This window comes from Microcebus murinus, chromosome 32 (genome assembly GCF_040939455.1).
Source record: "Microcebus murinus isolate Inina chromosome 32, M.murinus_Inina_mat1.0, whole genome shotgun sequence".
Taxonomy (NCBI): domain Eukaryota; kingdom Metazoa; phylum Chordata; class Mammalia; order Primates; family Cheirogaleidae; genus Microcebus; species Microcebus murinus.
Window position 1 is genome coordinate 1,118,457 of NC_134135.1, and position 19,555 is coordinate 1,138,011.

General features: G+C 58.3%; 3 protein-coding genes across 6 annotated transcripts in view; all 3 read right to left on the reverse strand.

Moving 5' to 3' along the window:
* The window catches only part of SSC5D (scavenger receptor cysteine rich family member with 5 domains), a 29,858-nt gene extending 29,135 nt beyond the window's left edge, over positions 1 to 723 (reverse strand). The window contains exon 1 of the mRNA XM_075998977.1: positions 662 to 723. Coding sequence (XP_075855092.1) covers positions 662 to 723 — 62 coding nt within the window. The remainder of the gene's footprint in view (positions 1 to 661) is intronic.
* NAT14 (N-acetyltransferase 14 (putative)) lies at positions 185 to 10,501 on the reverse strand. 4 transcript variants are annotated; one of them, XM_012750267.3, is made up of 3 exons: positions 10,377 to 10,501; positions 1,975 to 2,093; positions 185 to 1,371 (listed from the first exon to the last, which is right to left on the reverse strand). In XM_012750267.3, the coding sequence occupies exons 2-3, from the start codon at positions 2,044 to 2,046 to the stop codon at positions 823 to 825; spliced, it is 621 nt and encodes a 206-aa protein (XP_012605721.1). In that variant the 5' UTR covers positions 2,047 to 2,093; positions 10,377 to 10,501; the 3' UTR covers positions 185 to 822. The 4 variants fall into 4 exon arrangements, with proteins under 4 accessions (XP_012605721.1, XP_012605718.2, XP_075855083.1 ...); XM_012750264.2 differs by lacking the exon at positions 10,377 to 10,501 and adding an exon at positions 2,859 to 2,954; XM_075998968.1 differs by lacking the exon at positions 10,377 to 10,501 and adding an exon at positions 2,493 to 2,660.
* ZNF628 (zinc finger protein 628) lies at positions 3,373 to 10,488 on the reverse strand. The gene is made up of 2 exons (XM_012750263.3): positions 10,377 to 10,488; positions 3,373 to 6,656 (listed from the first exon to the last, which is right to left on the reverse strand). Exon 2 carries the CDS (start codon positions 6,649 to 6,651, stop codon positions 3,472 to 3,474), a length of 3,180 nt encoding a protein of 1,059 aa, XP_012605717.2. The 5' UTR covers positions 6,652 to 6,656; positions 10,377 to 10,488; the 3' UTR covers positions 3,373 to 3,471.
* Positions 10,502 to 19,555: the final 9,054 nt, after the last annotated feature.

Consider the following 19,555-nt stretch of genomic DNA (forward strand, 5'->3'; position numbering starts at 1 on the left):
TAATGGGGAGTGTGACTCAGAGGGCTGGCAGGGCCTGGGGCTGCCCGAGCTCACTGCCTCCCCTTCTCCCTGTGCAGCACCCCCCCAACAATTAATGTCAACTTGGGGAAAGGAGGAGCCAGACAGAAGCAGGCGGGAGTCGGAGACAGACTGGAAAAGGCATCAGAGATGAAACAGGCACACAGCAGTTTCAGGCTTTATTAACAAACAGTGTAAAAACGCAGATGGCTCTGGAGGAAGGGACAGGGCTACCCCTCAGCTCCGACCTTCCCAGAGAGGCCAGGCCCAGCAGCCCTGTGCCCCACCCCCACCCCGGCTCTCGCTAAGTGGTCAACTAGACCGCAGCAAGGACAAGTATCCAAGCCTGCTCCAGTCCCAGGGAGTCTGTGTCCCCTAGGGGTGCCTCTGTGCAAATCCTAACTCAGCCCCCACCCCCGCTCGTCCCCTCTCCCAGGCCTGAAGTGCAACCAGCTCAGCCCCTGCAGACGGACAGAGTGGGGGGGCTGTCAGTGCAGGAAGAATCTGAGGTAGGGGGTTGAACAGGCTGACTTCTGGCAGGCCCCGAGAGCCAGGAAGGGAAAGAGGGATTCAACCCACTCGGAGAAATGCAAACACTACACACTTCACACTTCAGAAGGACAGACAGAGGTCAGGCTCCTACCCTCTGCAGGCCTCCTGGTCCTGGCCCTGGCGGGGCTGGGGATTCACCGAGGAAGTGGACATGAGAGTGCTGGCACACTGTGGGCACACAGGTGCTGGCTTCCCTCCCAGAGGGCTGTGGGGAAGGGGACACTCCCTTCCCTTGCTCAGGGGCCGCAGTCCTCACAGGTCTTTGCTGAACTCCCTCACCAGTGTGTAGCCCATGCAGCCCCAGCCCCCCTCGGCCTGGTAGCCACAGCCCTCCAGCATCCCTGCCACTCCCCAAGCAGCCACAGCCACTGGGACCACAAGCCGGGCCCGGGGCTCCCCCATTCCCCCAGCCCAGGCTCGAGCCCGGGACTCCGCAAAGGCCAGCAGCCTCCTTCCCACGCCCCTGCGGCGGTGCCAGCGAGAGACAGAGAGGCGGGTGACCCGGGCCCCGTCCCCCACGTTCGTGCCAGGGGCCAGGGCCAGGATCCCACACACATCGCCAGAGCCACGCACGGCCACCCAGGGGCCCCCGAGGCCGCCTGGTGGAGGCAGCGAGCCCCACCGGGCCCGTAGGCCCAGCTTTACAGCTGCCACAGCCAGGAACACGGGTAGGAGGAGGGCCAGGGCGAAGGAGGCCAGAACAAAGCGTAGGCCACTGCTGGCTGCTGCCAGGAGGAGCAGGGCTGGTGGCCGAGTCAGAGCATGGAGCGCCACGCGGTTTTCCGTGTCCTTCACGCCGGCCTGTGGGCAGGAGGGGGTCCTCAGCCATCCATCCTGCTAGGGCTCCTGCCCGGGGCAGGGGTGGGGGCTCCCAAGTGGGAAGGGAAGGCAGCAAGACCAATCTGGCACACTGGTGTTGAGTGAATGAATCAATGATTGATGAGTGAGTTAAGAGCTGTGAGGGCACCCAGTTCAGTGGAGGTGCCACAGTGAGGCACCAGGGACCTGCCCTTGAGGGTGAGGAGGTGGGAACAGGACAGGGAAAATGGCCCCAGGCTGGAGTGGGAGCCTGTTGGGGAGGGCAGGGCCAGGCTGAAGCACCAAGCTGTGTTTTGAAGAGTTTCAGGGGGACGCTGGCAAACGGGGACAGACTTTGGAGGCAGGACACTAGAGAGGCGGTTGGGGCCGAGAGATGAACACCTAACCCCCACACCCCTCCCCTTGCTGAAAACCTGGCCCCCAGGGTGGCTGAGGCTCAGCCAGGGAGAAGGCATTAGGAGAGAGAAGTGGCCAAGCAAGTAGCTTAGGAGGAAAAGCTCCCCCTCCAGGGGGTTTGGCTGGCTCAGGTGTGTGGGAGCCCCCACTGTGACCGCCCCTCGGGCTCACTGGGGCCCCGCTGCTCACCTTCAGCATCTCCAGCACCAGGGGCCTCTCATCTTCCCTCATCTCCCGCACTGACAGGTGGCTGGGGGCCATGGCAGCCCCCACGCCCCCGCCCCCAGAAGGGAGCTGGTGTGGTGCACCTGGTGAAAACACAAGTAGGTCAGCGTCAGGTGGGCACCTCTGACCCCAAGGGCCCCCAGTGGATGGGGAGCAACAGCAGCATATCCCAGATCAGGACACTGAGGACTCTCGGGACACCCAAGCGAAGACCGTGGCATGACAGGCACCCCCTTCATACCCAGCGACCTTCCGAAGTTTCCTGGGATCCCCCCTCCCCAGCGGTACTCAGCCATCTGCCCCTAAACGCGCCGTGGACGCCAACACGCTGCAGCACCGGGATCCGTCCCAGGCGCCGGGGTTGCCCTGGGGGTCAACGAACCCTTCCCCACATGCGGGCGAACATGCCACACTCCCTCCGCCCGTTCCCAGCGCCCTCCTCCCCCGCAGTCGCCCCTCTCCCGCGTCGCAAGAGCGAGGACCTGCAAGCACCTCCACGGGTCGCTTCGATCCTTTGACAAGGTGGTGGGGGGAACAGGGTCGGGAAGGGGTCGCCGGCGGAAGTGACGCACAGACTCGCGCGGGGGGTGGGGGCGGGGTGCGCCTGCTCTCGGCCGTAGCAACTGTTGCCATGGTTCCCCGCCCGGGAGGCCGGTGGAGGAACGGAGTGGGATGGGGACAGACCGAGGCATGGAGCTGTGACCCTGCTGGGGGTCTGGGGGGGTGACCTAGTCGATTCCTAGAGGAGAAGGAACAATGGGGAAAGGGGGCCTGAGGAAAAACGGGAGCAGACGCTGGCGGGGGAGGGGGCTGTGGGATGCACGGGAGGGGCGGCGAGCGGGGCTTACCCGGCCCGCGGAGGGTTAGCTCAGGCTCCGGGTCCGACGTTCCCTCGTTGCTAAGCAACCTGAGCGCGAGGAGGGGCGGAGATTCGAGCACATCGATTCTCATTGGCGCCGAGGCCTCGCGGGAGGAACCCGGAGCGGAGCTCAGCGCTCTGAGCCCACGAACAACACGCCCCAGTCCCTAGGGCCCTCCGCCTCCACCCACGGGGCCCCGAGCTGGCAGTGCGCTTCAGGACAAGGCTCTCCCCCTACCCATTTTTCAGATGAGGGCAGGGGTGGGGTGACTTGCAAGGAACAAGTGGCAGAAACTGGATTCTGATTCCAACACCTCCCCGCCTTTTCTTAAAGGATAGGGAAACAGCCCCAACATAGGAGTAGCTGGCCCCAAGACGCAAAACAAGACATCTGGGTGAGCTAGGACTCCAGGCTTCCAGGCAGGAGTGACCATAACTGTGACCATGACATTGCCCTTTTTTCCCCCGCCCAACCACCTCCCCCGAAACAAAACAAAGGAGTGGAGATTCTGGGTCTTTATTTGCAAGCCCAGCCTGCAGCCCCCCACCCAAGGCTGACAGTGAGTCGGGGTCTCTGTGTGGGGCAGCAACAGCCACTCTCCTCAAAACGTGTGCACCAGCTGGACTGCGGGTAGAGTCTGGACAATCTGGATGGAGGGCAGACCCTGCGGGGTCATGACACCAGGCCCAGTTCCTGCAGGGACCACTTGCACCATCTGGGAGGTGGGAGCAGCGGAGAGTCCCGCAGGGACAGAGGCTGGGCCAGGTGGCGGTGGGGCCAGGAGCTGCAGCGTGGCGGCACCGCCTCCAACGCTGCCGTTCTCCAGCAGTTCAGCGGCTGGGGCGCTGCGGATGATGAGGAGTTTCTGTCCCGGAGGGCCAGCGGCAGGCGGCTCGCTCAGCCCGGGTGAAAGAGTTTCTACCTCCTGCACACACAGCCTGGTCTGCTCCCCATCGGCCCCGCTCAGCACCAGCACACTCTGCAAGCCCTCGTCTGTCTGCAGCGTCTCAAAGAGGACGTCCTGGACCACACCAGTGCTGGCCTCACCTTCCCCCGCCGCCCCCGGCCCTGGGCCCGTGAGCAAGTCCTCAGCTGGCCCACTCTGAACAACCAGCAGGCTGGGGGCCTCGGTAGTCACAGCTCCCCCGCTAGAATTGGAGAGCTGGCCCGCCACCGGCTGCAGCTGAACCGTGGCCACCTCCTGTGCCGGCTGGAGCTGGACCGCGGTCACCTCCTGTGCCGGCTGGAGCTGGACCGTGGTCACTTCCTGTGCCGGCTGGAGCTGGACCGTGGTCACTTCCGGGGCTGGCCGGAGGGGCTGCAGCTGAACCCCACTCACTTCCTGCGGCCCTGCCTCCCCGCCCCCCACATTCTGCAGGACAATGAGGCTCTGCCCTCCACCACTGGTCCCTGCGCTGCCCCCTCCCTGCACGCCCAGGCCCCCAGGGCCTGGCAGCCATACTACTCCAGCTGCCTGACCAGCTTTCCCTGCAGCCCGCGGGCCCTGCCTTGCACTGCCGCCCGCACCCCCAGCACTGGAGGGGGGCAGCAGAATGAGCTTGGGAGGCGCGGGTGGGGGCGGAGGTGTAGGGGGCTGAACGCTGCTGGGGATCAGCTGGAGGCCCTGGGCGGTCTGCACCAGGAGGAAGGTCTGGGAGTTGGGGGCTGCTGGGCCCAAGGTTGGGGCCTGGGCCGTGCCCCCGGCCACCTCGAGGGAGAGCGTGGCCTGCAGGTGGGGGAGCACGTGGACGTCTTGGGTGGCTGGTGGAGCCGGGGCGACAGCCAGTGGAGCAGGGGACTGGGGGCCGGCGGCGGGGGCTGCGGTGCTGGGGGCTGTGTTGGCCGGGGCGTGCGTCCTCAGGTGCCGCTGCAGGTAGGCGGCCATGACGAAGCCGCGACCGCAGATGGGGCAGGCGAAGGGGCGCTCGGCCGAATGAGTGCGCTGGTGCAGCAGCAGGTTGGAGGAGTGGGTGAAGGTTTTGGGGCAGAGCGGGCAGCGGAATGGCCGCTCGCCCGTGTGCACGCGCTGGTGCTGCCGCAGGTTGGAGGTCTGGGCGAAGCTCTTGCCACAGACGCCGCACGCGTGGGGCCGCTCGCCCGTGTGCACGTGGCGGTGGCGCCGCAGGCATGACGTGTTGCGGAAGGCCTTGCCGCACTCCCCACAGGCGTAGGGCCGCTCGCCCGAGTGCAGCCGCAGGTGGTACTGGTAGTGGGACGACCACTTGAAGGTGAGGCCGCACTGGCCGCAGGTGAAGGCGCGCAGGCCCGTGTGCACGCGCTGGTGGATGGCCAGCAGCGAGGAGCGCTTGAAGGCCTTGCCGCACTCGCCGCACTGGTAGGGCCGCTCACCCGTGTGGTCCCGCAGGTGGTAGCGCAGCCCAGAGGAGCCCTTGAAGGCCTTGCCGCACTCGGCACATTTGTAAGGCCGCTCAGTAGAAGCGGGGGCTGGCGGGGGCGGCGGAGGCGCGGGGGCAGCAGGTGCCAGCGGTTCCTGGGGGCAGGTGACCTCGGCAGCCTCAGCCTGGGGGGGTGGGCGCCCGGCCGCCGCCTCTTCTACGTGGCACTGCTGGTGTGCCAGGAGGCTGGCCAGCTGCGGGAAGGAGCCGTCGCAGCTGCCGCAGCGGAACGCCTGCCCGCCGGCGGCCCCGTGGCTGTGCTGGTGGCGGGAGAGGCCGGCCACAGTCCGGAAGGACTTCCCGCAAGGGAGGCAGGCGAAGCCCGGGGTGGGTGTGGCGGCAGAAGACTGGGGCTGTGGCAGAGGGGACGGCGGGGGATCGGCCTTGGGCGTCTCAGCCGGTGTGTCCTGGGGCTGGGGCGCCACCTCTGGCCCGGGGCACGGCTGGTGCTCCACGAGCAGCTCCTCGCTACTGAAGCCCTGCTCGCAGCCGTCGCAGCGGTACACCAGCTCCACGGTGGTCTCCGCTGCCGCCAAAAAGAGCTCGGGCACCACGGGTGGGGGAGGGGGCGGCGGGGCGGGGGGCGCAGGCGGGCTGTGGGGCTGGAGGTGCCGCTGCAGGTAGGCTTCCGGGACCAACACCTTGCCGCCGCCCCCGCAGGACTCACGCTGCTGGGGGGGCGGGGCCGCGGGGGCGGGGCCCGGGGCGGGGACAGCGCCGTGGGTGCGCTGGTGCAGCAGCAGGTTGGAGGAGTGGGTGAAGGTCTTGGGGCAGAGCGGGCAGCGGAAGGGCCGCTCGCCCGTGTGCACGCGCTGGTGCTGCCGCAGGTTGGTGCTCTGAGTGAAGCTCTTGCCGCAGATGCCACAGGTATAGGGCCGCTCACCCGTGTGCACGTGACGGTGGCGCCGGAGACTGGACGAGTTCTTGAAGGCCTTGGGGCAGTCCGGGCATGGGTAGGGCCGCTCACCTGTGTGCTGCCTTAGGTGGTACTGGTAGTGGGACGACCACTTGAAGGCCAAGCCACACTGGCCGCAGATAAAGGCGCGCAGGCCTGTGTGCACACTGCGGTGGATCTGCAGCAGAGAGGAGCGCTTGAAGGCCTTAGGGCAGTCGGGGCACTGGTAGGGCCGCTCGCCCGTGTGGCCCCGCTGGTGGTAAAGCAGGGCTGAAGAGCCCTTGAAGGCCTTGGGGCAGTCTGGGCACTTGTAGGGCCGCTCGCCTGTATGCGTCCGCTGGTGATGCAGGAGTCGGGACGACCACCGGAATGACTTGCCGCACTCCCCGCACTCATACTGGGCCGCCGGGGCAGGGGCTGCAGGCCCGGGCTTCTCCCCGGCCCCCTCGGCAGTGGAGGCAGGCGCCATGTCCCCGTGGGAGCCGACCATCACACCTGGCGGGGGTGGATTCTGGGTCAGGGGGAGTCGGGCACACCCTCTCCTTGCCCACACACTGAATCATCCCAACCCCCAACCCACACTCTGGCCCTTTAAGGGGCAGAGGCCACCTCCCCAGGTCACCCATTCTGCAGGGAAAACTTCCCTTAGGATTAGAGTGTCCAACGTTCCAGGTTTGCTCCGGACTGAGCAGGGATGTGAGACTTTCCCAGCTAAAATGGAAACTTCCTAGCAAACTGGGAAAAGTCGGTCATCCTCCTCAGGAGATCGCCCTCCTGGTCATCTCCAAGAGGCTGGACAGGTCTGAAAAGGCTGGGCAAGGTCTCTAAGAGGCCAAGCACAGCCTTTAGGACTACGCTCATTCCCTCTAAAGACAGGCAGTGTCCATGAAGGAGACACACAGGGGGATCTCTGCCACACCCTGGCTTCATTCCTTGCCACTGTCCCAGGGAAGATCTTATCGTGGCTCCCCACCATAGTCCCCTCCCCTCAACACTCCTCCCACTGCCACGCCCTAAATCTTTAGGCTATAAAAGCCTCTTCCTGATCTGAGCCTGGAGAGTCCCACTCCTCACTGCCACACAGCCTTGGTGCCCCAAGTCCCCAGATCCCCAGGCTCCCCCAGATCTGCCATCCAGGAGGGCTCTGCACTGTCCAGCCCACCCATGTCCTCACCTTGCCCAGCATAAACGCTGCCGACAACCACTACAGTCACTCCCGCACACACCCCTGAGCCTGCCTGGCCTCATCTCACTTTCCCTTTGTGCCCAGGAATCCAAAGGCCCCTCACTGTGGCTCTTCCTGACTCCTGCACTCCTCTGGTTCATCCTCGCCCAGGTGACTACTTGGCGCGTTTCTTTTGTTCTCAAACCTCCAGCTCCTCCTTTCCCTTTGTGTTCTTAGCAGATGACCTTGCCATTGATCAGGTCACTAAGAAAATAAAAGCAATCAGAAGAGAATGCTCTCGAATTCCAACCACTACACCAGTGGTTCTCAACTGGGGCAACTGTGCCTCCTTCCCTGTCAATGCCTGGAAACATTCTTGGTTGTCTGATTGTCACCTAGAGGGGCAGGTGCTACTGGCAACTGGTGGGTGGAGGTCAGGGACGTTTCTCAATACGCTACCATGCACAGGACAGCCACCAACACCAAAGAATGGTCCAGTCCAAGATGTTAGCAAGGCTGAGATTGAGACACCCTGCACTGTCCCTTCCCACCGGCCTAGTCCTGTGCCCACAGACTCTGTCTTCCCACCCACATCCTCAGTTTTTCCTTTCCCATTCCCATCTGCATACCCACAGCTATGTCTCACATCTTATTAAAACCACAACTCGGCCAGGCGCGGTGGCTCACGCCTGTAATCCTACCACTCTGGGAGACCAAGACGGGTGGATCGCTCAAGGTCAGGAGTTCGAAACCAGCCTGAGCAAGAGTGAGACCCTGTCTCTACTATAAATAGAAAGAAATTAATTGGCCAACTAATATATATAGAAAAAATTAGCTGGGCATGGTGGTGCATGCCTGCCCCAGCTACTTGGGAGGCTGAGGCAGGAGGATTGCTTGAGCCCAGGAGTTTGAGGTTGCTGTGAGCTAGGCTAATGCCACAGCACTCACTCTAGCTCTTTCCATCCCAAACCACTTCACTCACCCCACCCATGGCCTCCATGGCACTCAGTCCACAATGGCTCACTTAGTCACTCTTTTTAATCCACCTCCCTTTGGCTCAGGATACCTTGGCCACCTCATTGTCCCCCTCCTCCACTGCCACCCTTCTCAGTCTGGTTCCTTCTCATCTCCCTGACTTCTGAACGTGGGAGACAAGCCCTTTGTCGTGTTTACTGTTGTACCCCATCCCAGCCTACAATAACGTCTGGCAGAGTGTGTGCTCAGTGAACATATTTTGAATGAACAAAAGCTGGGCATCCCCTCTGGACAAGCTGCTAGAATTTCTTTTTAAAAAGATGAGTGTCCCCTTTAAAATGTAAGTCCTTTTAGGAGACACGATCCCAAGAAGCTGCACGTGCCTTTGAGAAAGCCAGGCATCACCTTGGTCCTCTTCTTTGCTACACTCTCTCCCTGGGAGCTCTCACTCACTCTCAGGACCTTACACCCTATGAACAGGCTGACCCCAGAGGTGTAGCTCTGCCTGAGACCTGTCCTTTGAACACCTAACCACCTGCTCAGCTGTGCCATTTGGACACCTCACAGACACCTCAAACCTAACATGCCCAAAACCTAACTCTGGTGTTTTGCTCCTGCTCCTCACCCTCCTCGTCCCCTTCCCTCCTCCACCCATAGTTGTTTCCATACATGAAAAGGGTGGCTCTGTTCCTCAGGCCACAGGCCTCGGTGCTCCCCTCACCCCTCCTGTCTTGCTCTATTACCAGTCTGTCAGCAGATTCCCTGTTCCAGCAGGAACATATCCAGAATCTGGCCACTTCCCACAAGGCCCCCACCTTTGTCCCAGGCACCACCATCTCTCTCCTGGACTGGCCGGCTGCAACAGCCTCCTAACAGATCTCTGCGTTTCCACCCTTGTCCTTCCCACCCTAGTATGTTTCCAACACAGCGGCTAAAGTGAACCTGTCAACAGAGAGGGCAGGGCACTTCATTCCTTTGCTCAAAAGCCTTCCACAACTCCCATTTTGGAACCTGGTGAGTTCCCACAGCCTTGCACCTTGTCTCCTCCCTGACTTGTCCTCCTGCTAGCCTCACTGGCCTCCCATCATCCTCAAACTAAAGGTCGCCATCACTTTTGCAAAAAGAAAATCAAAGTCTCAGGGCTACCTCCTGTGAAGAACAGGCCCCACAGATCATTCATTAAGGAAATTTCTTGCTAACTTCCCATAAGCAAGGACATGCAAATCATAGCTATGTCTAGCACCTGACACTAAAGCCTGTTAGATTCCACACTAATAATGAATTACATCTTACAGGCAACAGAACTGAAGACAAGACAGAATCAGACATTCTTCCACCTACCCATGGGCGTCTACAGACTTGATGCTTCCTTCACTCTCTTATTTTATGTAAAATGTAGATTTCTTGGGCCTCACAAGAATGTAGCCACTACTTCATCAACACCCTCGCCTTTTTCCTTCTCTCTGGATGGCTTTAAAATGCTGAAGGTTCCAACCTCCCCTCCGCCCAGCTTGTCTGTGGTTCCTGTTTTTCCTGGGCGCAACCTCAAAATCTTGGCTTAATAAACCTTCGTTGATTGAGATTTTTGCCTGTGTCATTTATTTGGGGTTGACACCTTAAACAAGACATCAGAGCTTTGGAAGAGCGGGGACCCATTTGGCGAATAGCACTCCTTTAAAAGGCCAGACCACACCCTTCCCGCAGGCTGGACTTCCCCTTTAAGAGAATGCTCCTGCTGCAGACCAACCTCCACCTTCCTTGAGCTAAACTAGGGATCGCTTTGAAACAACCAGGATTCAGGAGTTTTTCCTTCAATGTCTGAGAAACTGCTCTGCTACTGGCCTTTAATAAGATAATCCCATTTTAGGAAGAAAGGGGAAAAAACGCCAGGAAGCAAAGCCTGCCCAGCCTTCTAAATGCAGCCTCTTGCTCTTTAAGAGGGCGGAGCCAGCCCAGTAAACAAAAGTCGGCGGTGAATTAGCCACCTCCCCTTTAAGGCATCCCTTCCGGTTTCACGCTCTTAAACGTCTCCGCCCTTCGGTCCCTCCCCCACCCCCACCCCTCCGGTCTCTCACCTGCGGCCCCGATCTGGGGAACGAAGAAGGGAGCCCCAGGACCTTCCCGCGGGGGCCGACGGGAAGGTGGGGCCTCGGCAGCGGCGGTGCAGGAACGGGGGCCGGGGAGGGGGGGCGGGGGCGCGCTCCCTCCCAACGGCCCCCGGCGCGAGGCACCCAACCTTTATCGGCGGCCTCTCGCGCACACAAACCCCGACGTCGCCGTTGGCGCGTCGCGACGCACGTGCGCCGATTCTCCGCCCCTAGCTCCTCCCAATGGGAGCCCGAGGCCTCGGCGCGCGCGGGTTCTGCGACGCGGGGCATGCTGGGAGTGGTAGTTCTCCCTCGTTTCGCGTCCCGACTGTCCAGGCCGGTCGGCCAGAGGCCGAGACCACAGGGTGGAGACGTGGAGTCGCTGTTCCCCCTTTTTAGTGTCGATTCCCTCTCATTGGAAGAAAGACCCCTCCCAAGGAGCGCGGTTCAGAGCGGTCCCCGCCAACCAGGGAAACTGAGGCCTGTAATGCTGCCTGCCCAGCCCTCATGTCCCACGTGCTCGGGGTTCTGGGGACTCTGCCGCGCTCACGCTCGTGCGGACGCCGCGGAAACCTGGTGCCCGCTGTGCGGGGTCCACCAAGAGCACCCGGGATCCCGAGGCTCCTTGCAGGGGAAGGCGCAGCCCCCCCAGATCTCTTTCCACACTTGACCCGCGCCGACCTCAGCGTCCGAGTCACACTGGCTTTTCTGCGGTACTTCCCACCCAGAGTTTCTCAGCTGGAGCATAGTGACAGGATGGAGCACTCTGCTGCGGGGGCTGTTCTGTGCAGGGCAGGGTGGTCAACAGCATTCTCACTAGATACCAGTAGCACCACGCACACCCCCACACCGCTTATGAGAGCCGGGAATATCTCCAGAGATTTCCAATGTCCACCGCTGGAGAGCCACTATTTCAAGGGAATCCCCTTGGCTTAAAGGTCATTGTGCATGCTGTTTCTCAGACCAAAAGGCCTTTCTACCCCTAACCCATCCCTGCCCAGCTCCTTCTGGAAAGCCTCCTGTGCTAGGTGGGTCCCTCTTACATGCTTCCGGACATTTTTCTGTGTTTTATAACAGCAGGGACCCAGTCTGTCTTGCCACTCAAGTGTCCCAAAGAACCATCATGGGGCCCGATCAAGAAGCAGACAGTACTTGTTTGATGAATGAGTGACTATTTTATGGCCTCCCAGACAGTTTCTCAAGTCCCACACAACAGCCCTCAAAATGGTGGGTGGGGATGTAGATTTGGTCATTCAACAAATACATTTATTGAGTACCTACTGTGTGCAAAAACTGAGGATGCAGCAGTGAGCAAGACAAGCAGATTCTCCCTGCAGGAGCCTGGTGGGGAGATGCCGGGAAACAAATGAGAAAATACCAGCCCTGCTATGATGGAGGCTGGCTGTGCTGTAAGATAGAGGCTGGCTGTGCTGGGGCTGCTTCAGATTGGAAGCTCTCTCTGATGAGGTGACAGTTGCACAACCTGAATGGGAGAGGTGCTAGCCAGAGGCTCCCCAGGCAAAGGGCACAGTGTATGCAAAGGCCCTGAGGCAGCAGTGGGCTTGAACTGAGCGGAGTGGGATGAAGGAGGAGGTGAATCAGAGAAGTGGATGGGGGCCAGGGCAGCAGAACCCTGTGAGCCAGACAGGAGTGGGGCTATGAGGGTAAGAGTAATGGGAAGCCACAGAGGGTTTGCAGCAGGGGTAGGGCCCAGACCTCAGTCCCCAGCCTGCCACCTCCTTTGCAGGCCCCATTGCACCTGGAATATGGAGACCCCACTCCTCAAGCCTCCTCCAGTCTTGGGAGGGGGTAACTGGCTTGTGGGCGATTCTTATCACACAGGAAAAGGGCCACAAAGTCCAGGTCGCACCCCTTGAGCCCGGTTTCCTGCACCAGCCAGGATCTTGGCGCCCCCTAGTGGAGCAGCCCATGGCGGGAGCCTGCAGGCCCCTCATGTGCCGCCTGACCTGGCCCGGGGACAGAGCTGGCCAGCAGATGTTGCTCTTGGCTCCTGGAGTTCCAAATGCAAGTTTTGAAAGGAGGGCTACCAGCTGTGAAAACATATAATAAAGTGTGTATTGGGGCTAGCAAAGGCCATGCCCCGGCCATGCAGTGGCAGCCCCTTGCCTGCCTGGCGGTCAGTCCTACCCTTGGATCCTCCAGAGACCTTGGAGTCCGAGGCTTGGACCGTCCCCTGTGGGCCTGAGAACTAGAGGGGAAGAGGACAGGAAAATCTCCAGGGTGTCCCCCAACCACAGGCACCTCCCAGACTCCAGGACATCACACACACACACACACTCAGGCCCTGCCCCAGCCTAGACAGGCAGGTTGAAAAAGAGAAGCTGAGAGACAGACAGTGACGAGCATTCAGAGCCCAAGAGACAACAGGGAGAGACTCCAGAGATAGTGACAGAGATAGAGACTGTGAGAAGAGCAGAGAAGGGCACAAAAGGTGGGAGACAGAGGCAGAGAGACAATAAGGAAGAGAGAATCATCAACAAACCAGGGAGGGGCAGAGGAGGAGAGAGCGAAGGCCAGGGAGGTGGAGAGACAGCAGCGGAGCTCGAGGGAATCAAGCTGGCGGTGAGGGGGACCATGGGGCAGAGTGCACGAGGCCCTCAAGGGGGCTGGAGACCCTTGGAGACACTCAAGAGAAACAGGGGAAGCCCATGATGTCCCCAACATGGATGCCTGCTACATCAGGCCCCCAGCCCTGCCAGTGCCCACAGCCACCCCTGCAGTGGCACTGGGCGCGGGGAGGGTAGCAGTCGGCTGTGTGCGCCGTGGCTGGTGAGGAGGACGCTGGGCGTCTGGCTGTCCTGCCTCATACAGCTGCTGTCACCGCGCTTTGCTGCCTGCCGCTCGCTCACGGGCACCTGGACCTCTGGCAACACGGCCAGCTGCACTCAGAAACGGCCGCCAGTGTCTCTGCCTGCCTGCCAGCCCCTGCCCTGGGCCCAGCCAGGCCTTTCCTGCGGCCGCTGCCCATCGCACTCAGTCCTTTCAGACCGCCATAACAAAAATACCATAAGCTGGGGGCCGGGCGCAGTGGCTCACGCCTGTAATCCTAGCACTTTGGGAGGCTGAGACAGGTGGATTGCTCAAGGTTAGGCGTTCGAAACCAGCCTGAGCGAGACCCCGTCTCTACCAAAAATAGAAAGAAATTAATTGACCAACTAAAAATATAAATATACAAAAAATTAGCCGGGCATGGTGGCGCATGCCTGTAGTCCCAGCTACTCGGGAGGCTGAGGCAGGAGGATCACTTGAGCCCAGGAGTTTGAGGTTGCTGTGAGCCAGGCTGACGCCACGGCACTCACTCTAGCCTGGGCAACAGAGTGAGACTCTGTCTCAAAAAAAAAAAAAAAAAAAGAGTGAGACCCTATCTCTACTAAAAACAGAAAGAAATTAATTGGCCAACTAAAAAAAAAAAAATACCATAAGCTGGGAGGTTGTAAACCACAGATGTTTATTCCTCGCAGTTCTGGAAGCTGGGAAGTCCAAGATCAAGGCACCAGCAGATTCGGCGTCTGGCTCACAGATGGCGCCTTCTCGCTGTCCTCCATTGGTGGAAGAGGTGAGGGAGCTCCCTGGCCTCCCTTACAAAGCCACACACCCCATTGTCAAGGGCTCCACCCTCACAGCCTGATCATCTCCCAGAGTCCTCCCCACCTGCTACTGTCACCCTGAGGGTGAAGATTTTGACTATGAATCTGGGAGAACACAAACACTGAAAACATAGGAGCCTGCAGTGGCTCACCCCTGTAATCCCAGCTACTCGGGAGGCCGAGGCAGGAAGGTCCTTTGAGGCCAGGAGTTCCAGACCAGCCTGAGCAACATACTGAAACCTTCATCTCAAAAAAAAGAAAAAAATGGAACACAGCATTTCTTATGCTATTTTTTCCAGTAAGGAAATTGATGTTCAACATCAGGATACGGAATCTCACAAACGGTAGCGTTGCATTTCATAAAATTACAGTTTATTGTGTGTATTCACATCTGGTAGCCCTCATTTCTAAAGAAATCAGCTGTGTGCTCTCCTGTTCCGGCCAAACGCAGACCATGAAAGATGGTCTGCCACCATCTTTCATAATTTGTTGCTGCTGATTTTATCAGGGTATCATTTTGGGGGGGGAGGGAGAAAATGTATTTACAAAGATTCTTAAAAATAACACCTTAATATTTAATGAGTGATTATAGATTTTGGAAAGTTCTTAGTATTTCTACTATTTATTTTTTCTACTTTTTTTTTTATCAAGGTGAAATTCACATAACATAACATTAGCCATTTTAAATACATTCAAAATGTTGCCCACCTATTGCTTCTGTGTGGTTCCAGAACATTTTCCTCACGCCCAAAGACGACCCTGTGCCCATTAGGCAGTTTGGATCTGGGATCTGAAACCAGGATTGTTCTGAGTCCCGGACTGAGAGATCAGACGTGTATAGGAGCCAAGCCAGGGGATGAAGTCTGCCCTTTGATAACTGCCCACACTGGCCGAGCGCTGTCTCCGTGGGAGGCACCGTAGTATACCTTTTCCCATAGAAACTCGCTTAATCACCACAACTAGCAGGGAAATGCCTCCATTATTCCCACTTCACAGGTGGGAAAACTGAGGCACAGAGAGGTGACATTCCTAGCCCAAGGTCACATAACCAGTAAGTTGCTGTATTGGTTTCCTACGGCTTCCCTAACAAATTACCTCAAACTCAGGGGCTTGACACAACAGAGATTTATTCTTTCACAGTCCGGAGGACAGACATGCAACATGGGTGTTCCTGGGCTACATTCCTGGCGGTGACAGGACCACGTGCCCCCGTGGGCTTCAGAGGAGAGCGCTTTCCTTGCCCTCCCAGATTCCGGTGGCTCCAGGAGTCCCTTGGCTTATGGCTGCATCACTCCAATCTCTGGCTCTGTCTTTGGATGATCTCCTTCTCTTCTCTCTGGCTTTTGTAAGGATACTTGTCACAGTGGTGTTTACAACTAATTGATCACAGTTGGTTATGGATTCACAGCTGGTTCCTTCTCTATTCCCACTGCTTCCCTGTACTAGCCTTAAAAAAACAACTGAGGCAGAAGGATTGCTTAAGCCCAGGAGTCTGAGGTTGCTGTGAGCTAGGCTCACGCCATGGCACTCTACCTGGGCAACAGAGTGAGACTCTGACTCAAACAAACAAACAAAAAAAAGATACTTGTCATTGGATTTAGGGCCCACCCAGACAAGCCAGGTCCCCCCCTCCCCCCGCCCAATTCATATGTTGAAACCCTAATCCACAATGTGACTGTAACCGGGGAAAAGGTCTTCAGGAGGCAATTAAGTGTGAATGAGGTCATAAGTGTGGGGCCCTAATCCAATAGGACTGTGGCCCTAAAAGATGAGGAAGACCGATCTCTCTCCCTCTCTCCTTCTCTCTCTCTCCCTCCCACCCTCCCTTCCTCTCCTTTCCTTTCTCTCTCCCTCCACCAAGTGAAGGACACAGTGAGAAGGTGGCTGTCTGCAAGCCAAGAAAAGAGCCCTCACCAGGGACCAAATTGACTGGCACCTTGATCTTGGACTTCCCAGCCTCCAGAACTGTAAGGAATAAATTCCTGTTGTTTAAGCCAGTCAGTCTATGGCATTTTGTTATGGCAGCCCCAAACTAACTAATACGCCAGGACAGTTTCATGTCAAGACCCTTCGCTTAATGATATCTGCAAACAGTATTGTCAGAGGCTGGATTACACCCCCCTCACTCATATGATGAAGTCGTAAACCCTAGTAGCTCAGAATGTGACTGTATTTGGAGATGGGGGTCTTGAAAGTATTAATAATTAAGTTAAAAATGAGGTCATATGGGTGGGCCCTGATTCAGTGTAACTGATGTCCTTATAAGAAAAAGCTACTGGGACACAGACATGCACAGAGGGGGATGACCCTGTTAGGTTGGGACAAGGAGGGAGGGAACAGACGTTTGTCTGGGGGGGTTCCACTGAGAAACAGATGGCATTAGGGGACGCTTTGTCTACAATAGGAGGAACAAATTCACCAGAGGGGGCTTCTAAGAAAGAACAGATGACATGTCCAGGGGGCTTCCAAGGACCGAACAGATGTTTGGTCTATGATAGGGGGTCTCCAAGGACGGATCAAGCAGAAGGAGGTAGAAAGGCCACAAAGAGGAGATTTGAACAAGGCCACAAATGAGGGTCTTTGGAGCATGCGTACAAGTAAGGTGACAGTATCCTCAAATGACCTATCCTCATTAGCATAGTTACAAATCACACCCACCAGCGCCATGACAGTTTACAAATACCATGGCAACCCCTGGAAACTGCCTTACAAGGTTAAAAAGGGAGAGGGTTCCCAGTTCCAGGAATTTTCTACCCTGATCCAGGAAAATTCATGAATATTCCACCCCCAACTTAACATATTGTTAGGGATTAGCATAAAAAAAACAGACCCTAACCTTGGGGTGACACTGTTCCTCATTGGAGCCAGTCCGCTCTCTACTGACTTGGAGTGTCCTGTACTTTCTATACTGTGTATAGTCTGTCTTTAAACTCAGGGTCTCCTCCACTCTCGGGCGCTGACCCATTCCTTCTCTGGAACCTACTGTGCTTTAATAAACGTTGGCACTGTGGTCGCATCTGGTTGGTCTGCTCGTTTGCTCCATTGACTTGGTACCTGTAGCTACTCTTCAGTACAGGACACCAGGAACCAGGGACCACGGACCTGACACCTGGTCCCCACATCTGACAAGCCTGTGAGGACACAGGGAGAAGGTGGCATCTGCAAGCCAGGGACAGAGGCCCCAGGGGAACTCACCCTGCCAACACCCTGATCTCAACTTCCAGCCTCTGGAACTGTGACAAATCAAATTTCTGTGCGTAAAGCCCCCAGTCCGTGGAATTTTGTTATGGCCACCTGGCCAGGCTCACACCCTCCTTTCCCCAAATAAGATCACACTCGCGGGTTCCGCTGTAGTAGCAGAGCTGGGGTTTGAACCCAGGCACCTGGTTCCAGAGTCACACTGTTACCCACTAGGTCCAGACCCACTGTGTGCATGTAAATCCACACAGCAGGCCATCGAAAAGCAAGTGAGGAAACTGAGGCACAGGGCAGGGCCCAGATGGCCAGCACCCATCCTCAGTGACATTCACTAACCTGATCCCATCTGTGTCCCCATTTCTCAGATGGGGAAGTTGCAGCCCAGGGTGAAGGAGACTTTGTCTGGGCTCAGGCAGCAGAGACCCCCGCCCTGTCCCCTCTAAGAGCTGCCACCCCCCACGCTCCACTTCTCCCCCACACCGTCCTCCCTCTGCAGAGCAGGACTGAGGACCGCTGTGGATTCAGCTGAGGCAGGGGGTGCCCAAATGACGGAAGGGAGGCCCCCGGAACTGGCCAGGTATCTTGGCTTCACGCTGGAAAGAACTCGAGAGCAAGCAACTAGCGACAGAAAGTTTATTGAGACATACGACAGGTCCTGCTGCACCAGCACAGCAGGGTCCTCTCCCCGGCAGGAGGGAGACTTTTTTTTTTTTTTTGAGACAGAGTCTCATTGTGGTGCCCAGGCTAGAGTGCCCTGGCATCAGCCTAGCTCACAGCAACCTCAAACTCCTGGGCTCAAGCGATCCTCCTGCCTCAGCCTCCCGAGTAGCTAGGACTACAGGCATGCGCCACCATGCCCGGCTAATTTTTCTATATATTTTTAATTGGCCAATTAATTTCTTTCTATATTTAGTAGAGATGGGGTCTCACTCTTGCTCAGGCTGGTTTTGAACTCCTGACCTTGAGCGATCCTCCCGCCTTGGCCTCCCAGAGTGTTAGGATTACAAGCGTGAGCCGCCGCGCCCGGCCAGGAGGGAGACTCTTATTGGACAATGGTAACGTTTTTCTGTGTTCAAAACCCTGTTAGGAAACAGCTGCGCGTGACCAGCCTTGTCTGGTGGTCAGGCCATAAGTGTTAATCCTAAACTGTTGTCACAGAAAGGTGACGGAAAGCAGATTGTAATGTATCCAGCTTGGTGAGCCATCCCTGGCTGGGGACATCAAGTGGTCAGGGGCTCGTATGGGCCAGCATGGCTGTGCTCAGGCTCCTGTGACCTTCCTTTCTTGCCTTGTCCCTACACTGAAATCCCAGCTCGGGCTGAGCGAGTGCCCTGACTTCCAGTTTAGTTCCTTCCAGGCTGGGAGGGGACGTCAGTGAGCAGCACGTCCTCACTGCTCTGTGTCCCTCCCTGCCCAGGTGCTGGGGGCGCCCTGGGAGCCCCAGGCCCCGCCTCAGTGAACCGTGGGTGCGCTTGAGGGAAGCCTGAGTCTCCGCTCGGCTCAGTGATGCCCCCGGGGATGTCCAGGTCCTAGTTCCTGGACCCTGCGGCCACGGAACCCCACATGGCAAAAGGGACTCTGCAGAGGGGATTGAAGATCCTGAGATGGGGAGATGACCCTGGGTTACCTGGGGGGCCATATATAATTGTGGGTCTTTATAAATGAGCCTGGAGGGGCAGAGCCCAGACAGAAGGGGGGCAGAGGGAAGGGGGTGCAGGGCCCTGGCCGGAGCCAGGGCTCAGGCAGCCACCCCAGGAGCCACCCACCCACCCCCACCAGCCTCCAGAAGGAACACCTTGATGATGAGACCCATTTTGGAATTCTCACCTCCAGGACAGTAAGAGAATAAACTCGTGCTGTTTCTGGGGTCATTTGTTCCAGCAGCCCTGGGAATCTCGAGGCACCAGGGTCCAGTCCCAAGGGTGCAGGTGGAGCCGAGCTGGGATCCCCAACTCCCAGAGACAAGGGGACCCTGCCCATTCTCTGTCCCCCGCAATGCCAGGGACACTAAGTCCCTCAATAAAATGCCTTGGGGGAAACTGGGCGTGTCCTCCCCTCCTCTCCTGCCAGCCAGGCCCGCCAGGGAACAGCCCCCGCCTCCCCCCCACCTCTGCCCCCCCCAACACTCTGTTGCCTGTGACACCCAGCATTCTGGGGTCTACGCCCCAGCAGCCAATTGGCTGGCGGCCCCTCCTGGAGCCTCAGTTTCCCCTGAAGATGCTAGGCCTGGAGCAGAGGGAGGGCGGGAGGCCTGGGCAGGTGTTGGGGGGGGCAGAGGTGGCCCAGGCCTGTCTCCCCCCACTTCCCTCCCGGACTCCAATTAAAGGTCCTCAAGGCTAATCGCTGCGGTTGACTCGCTCC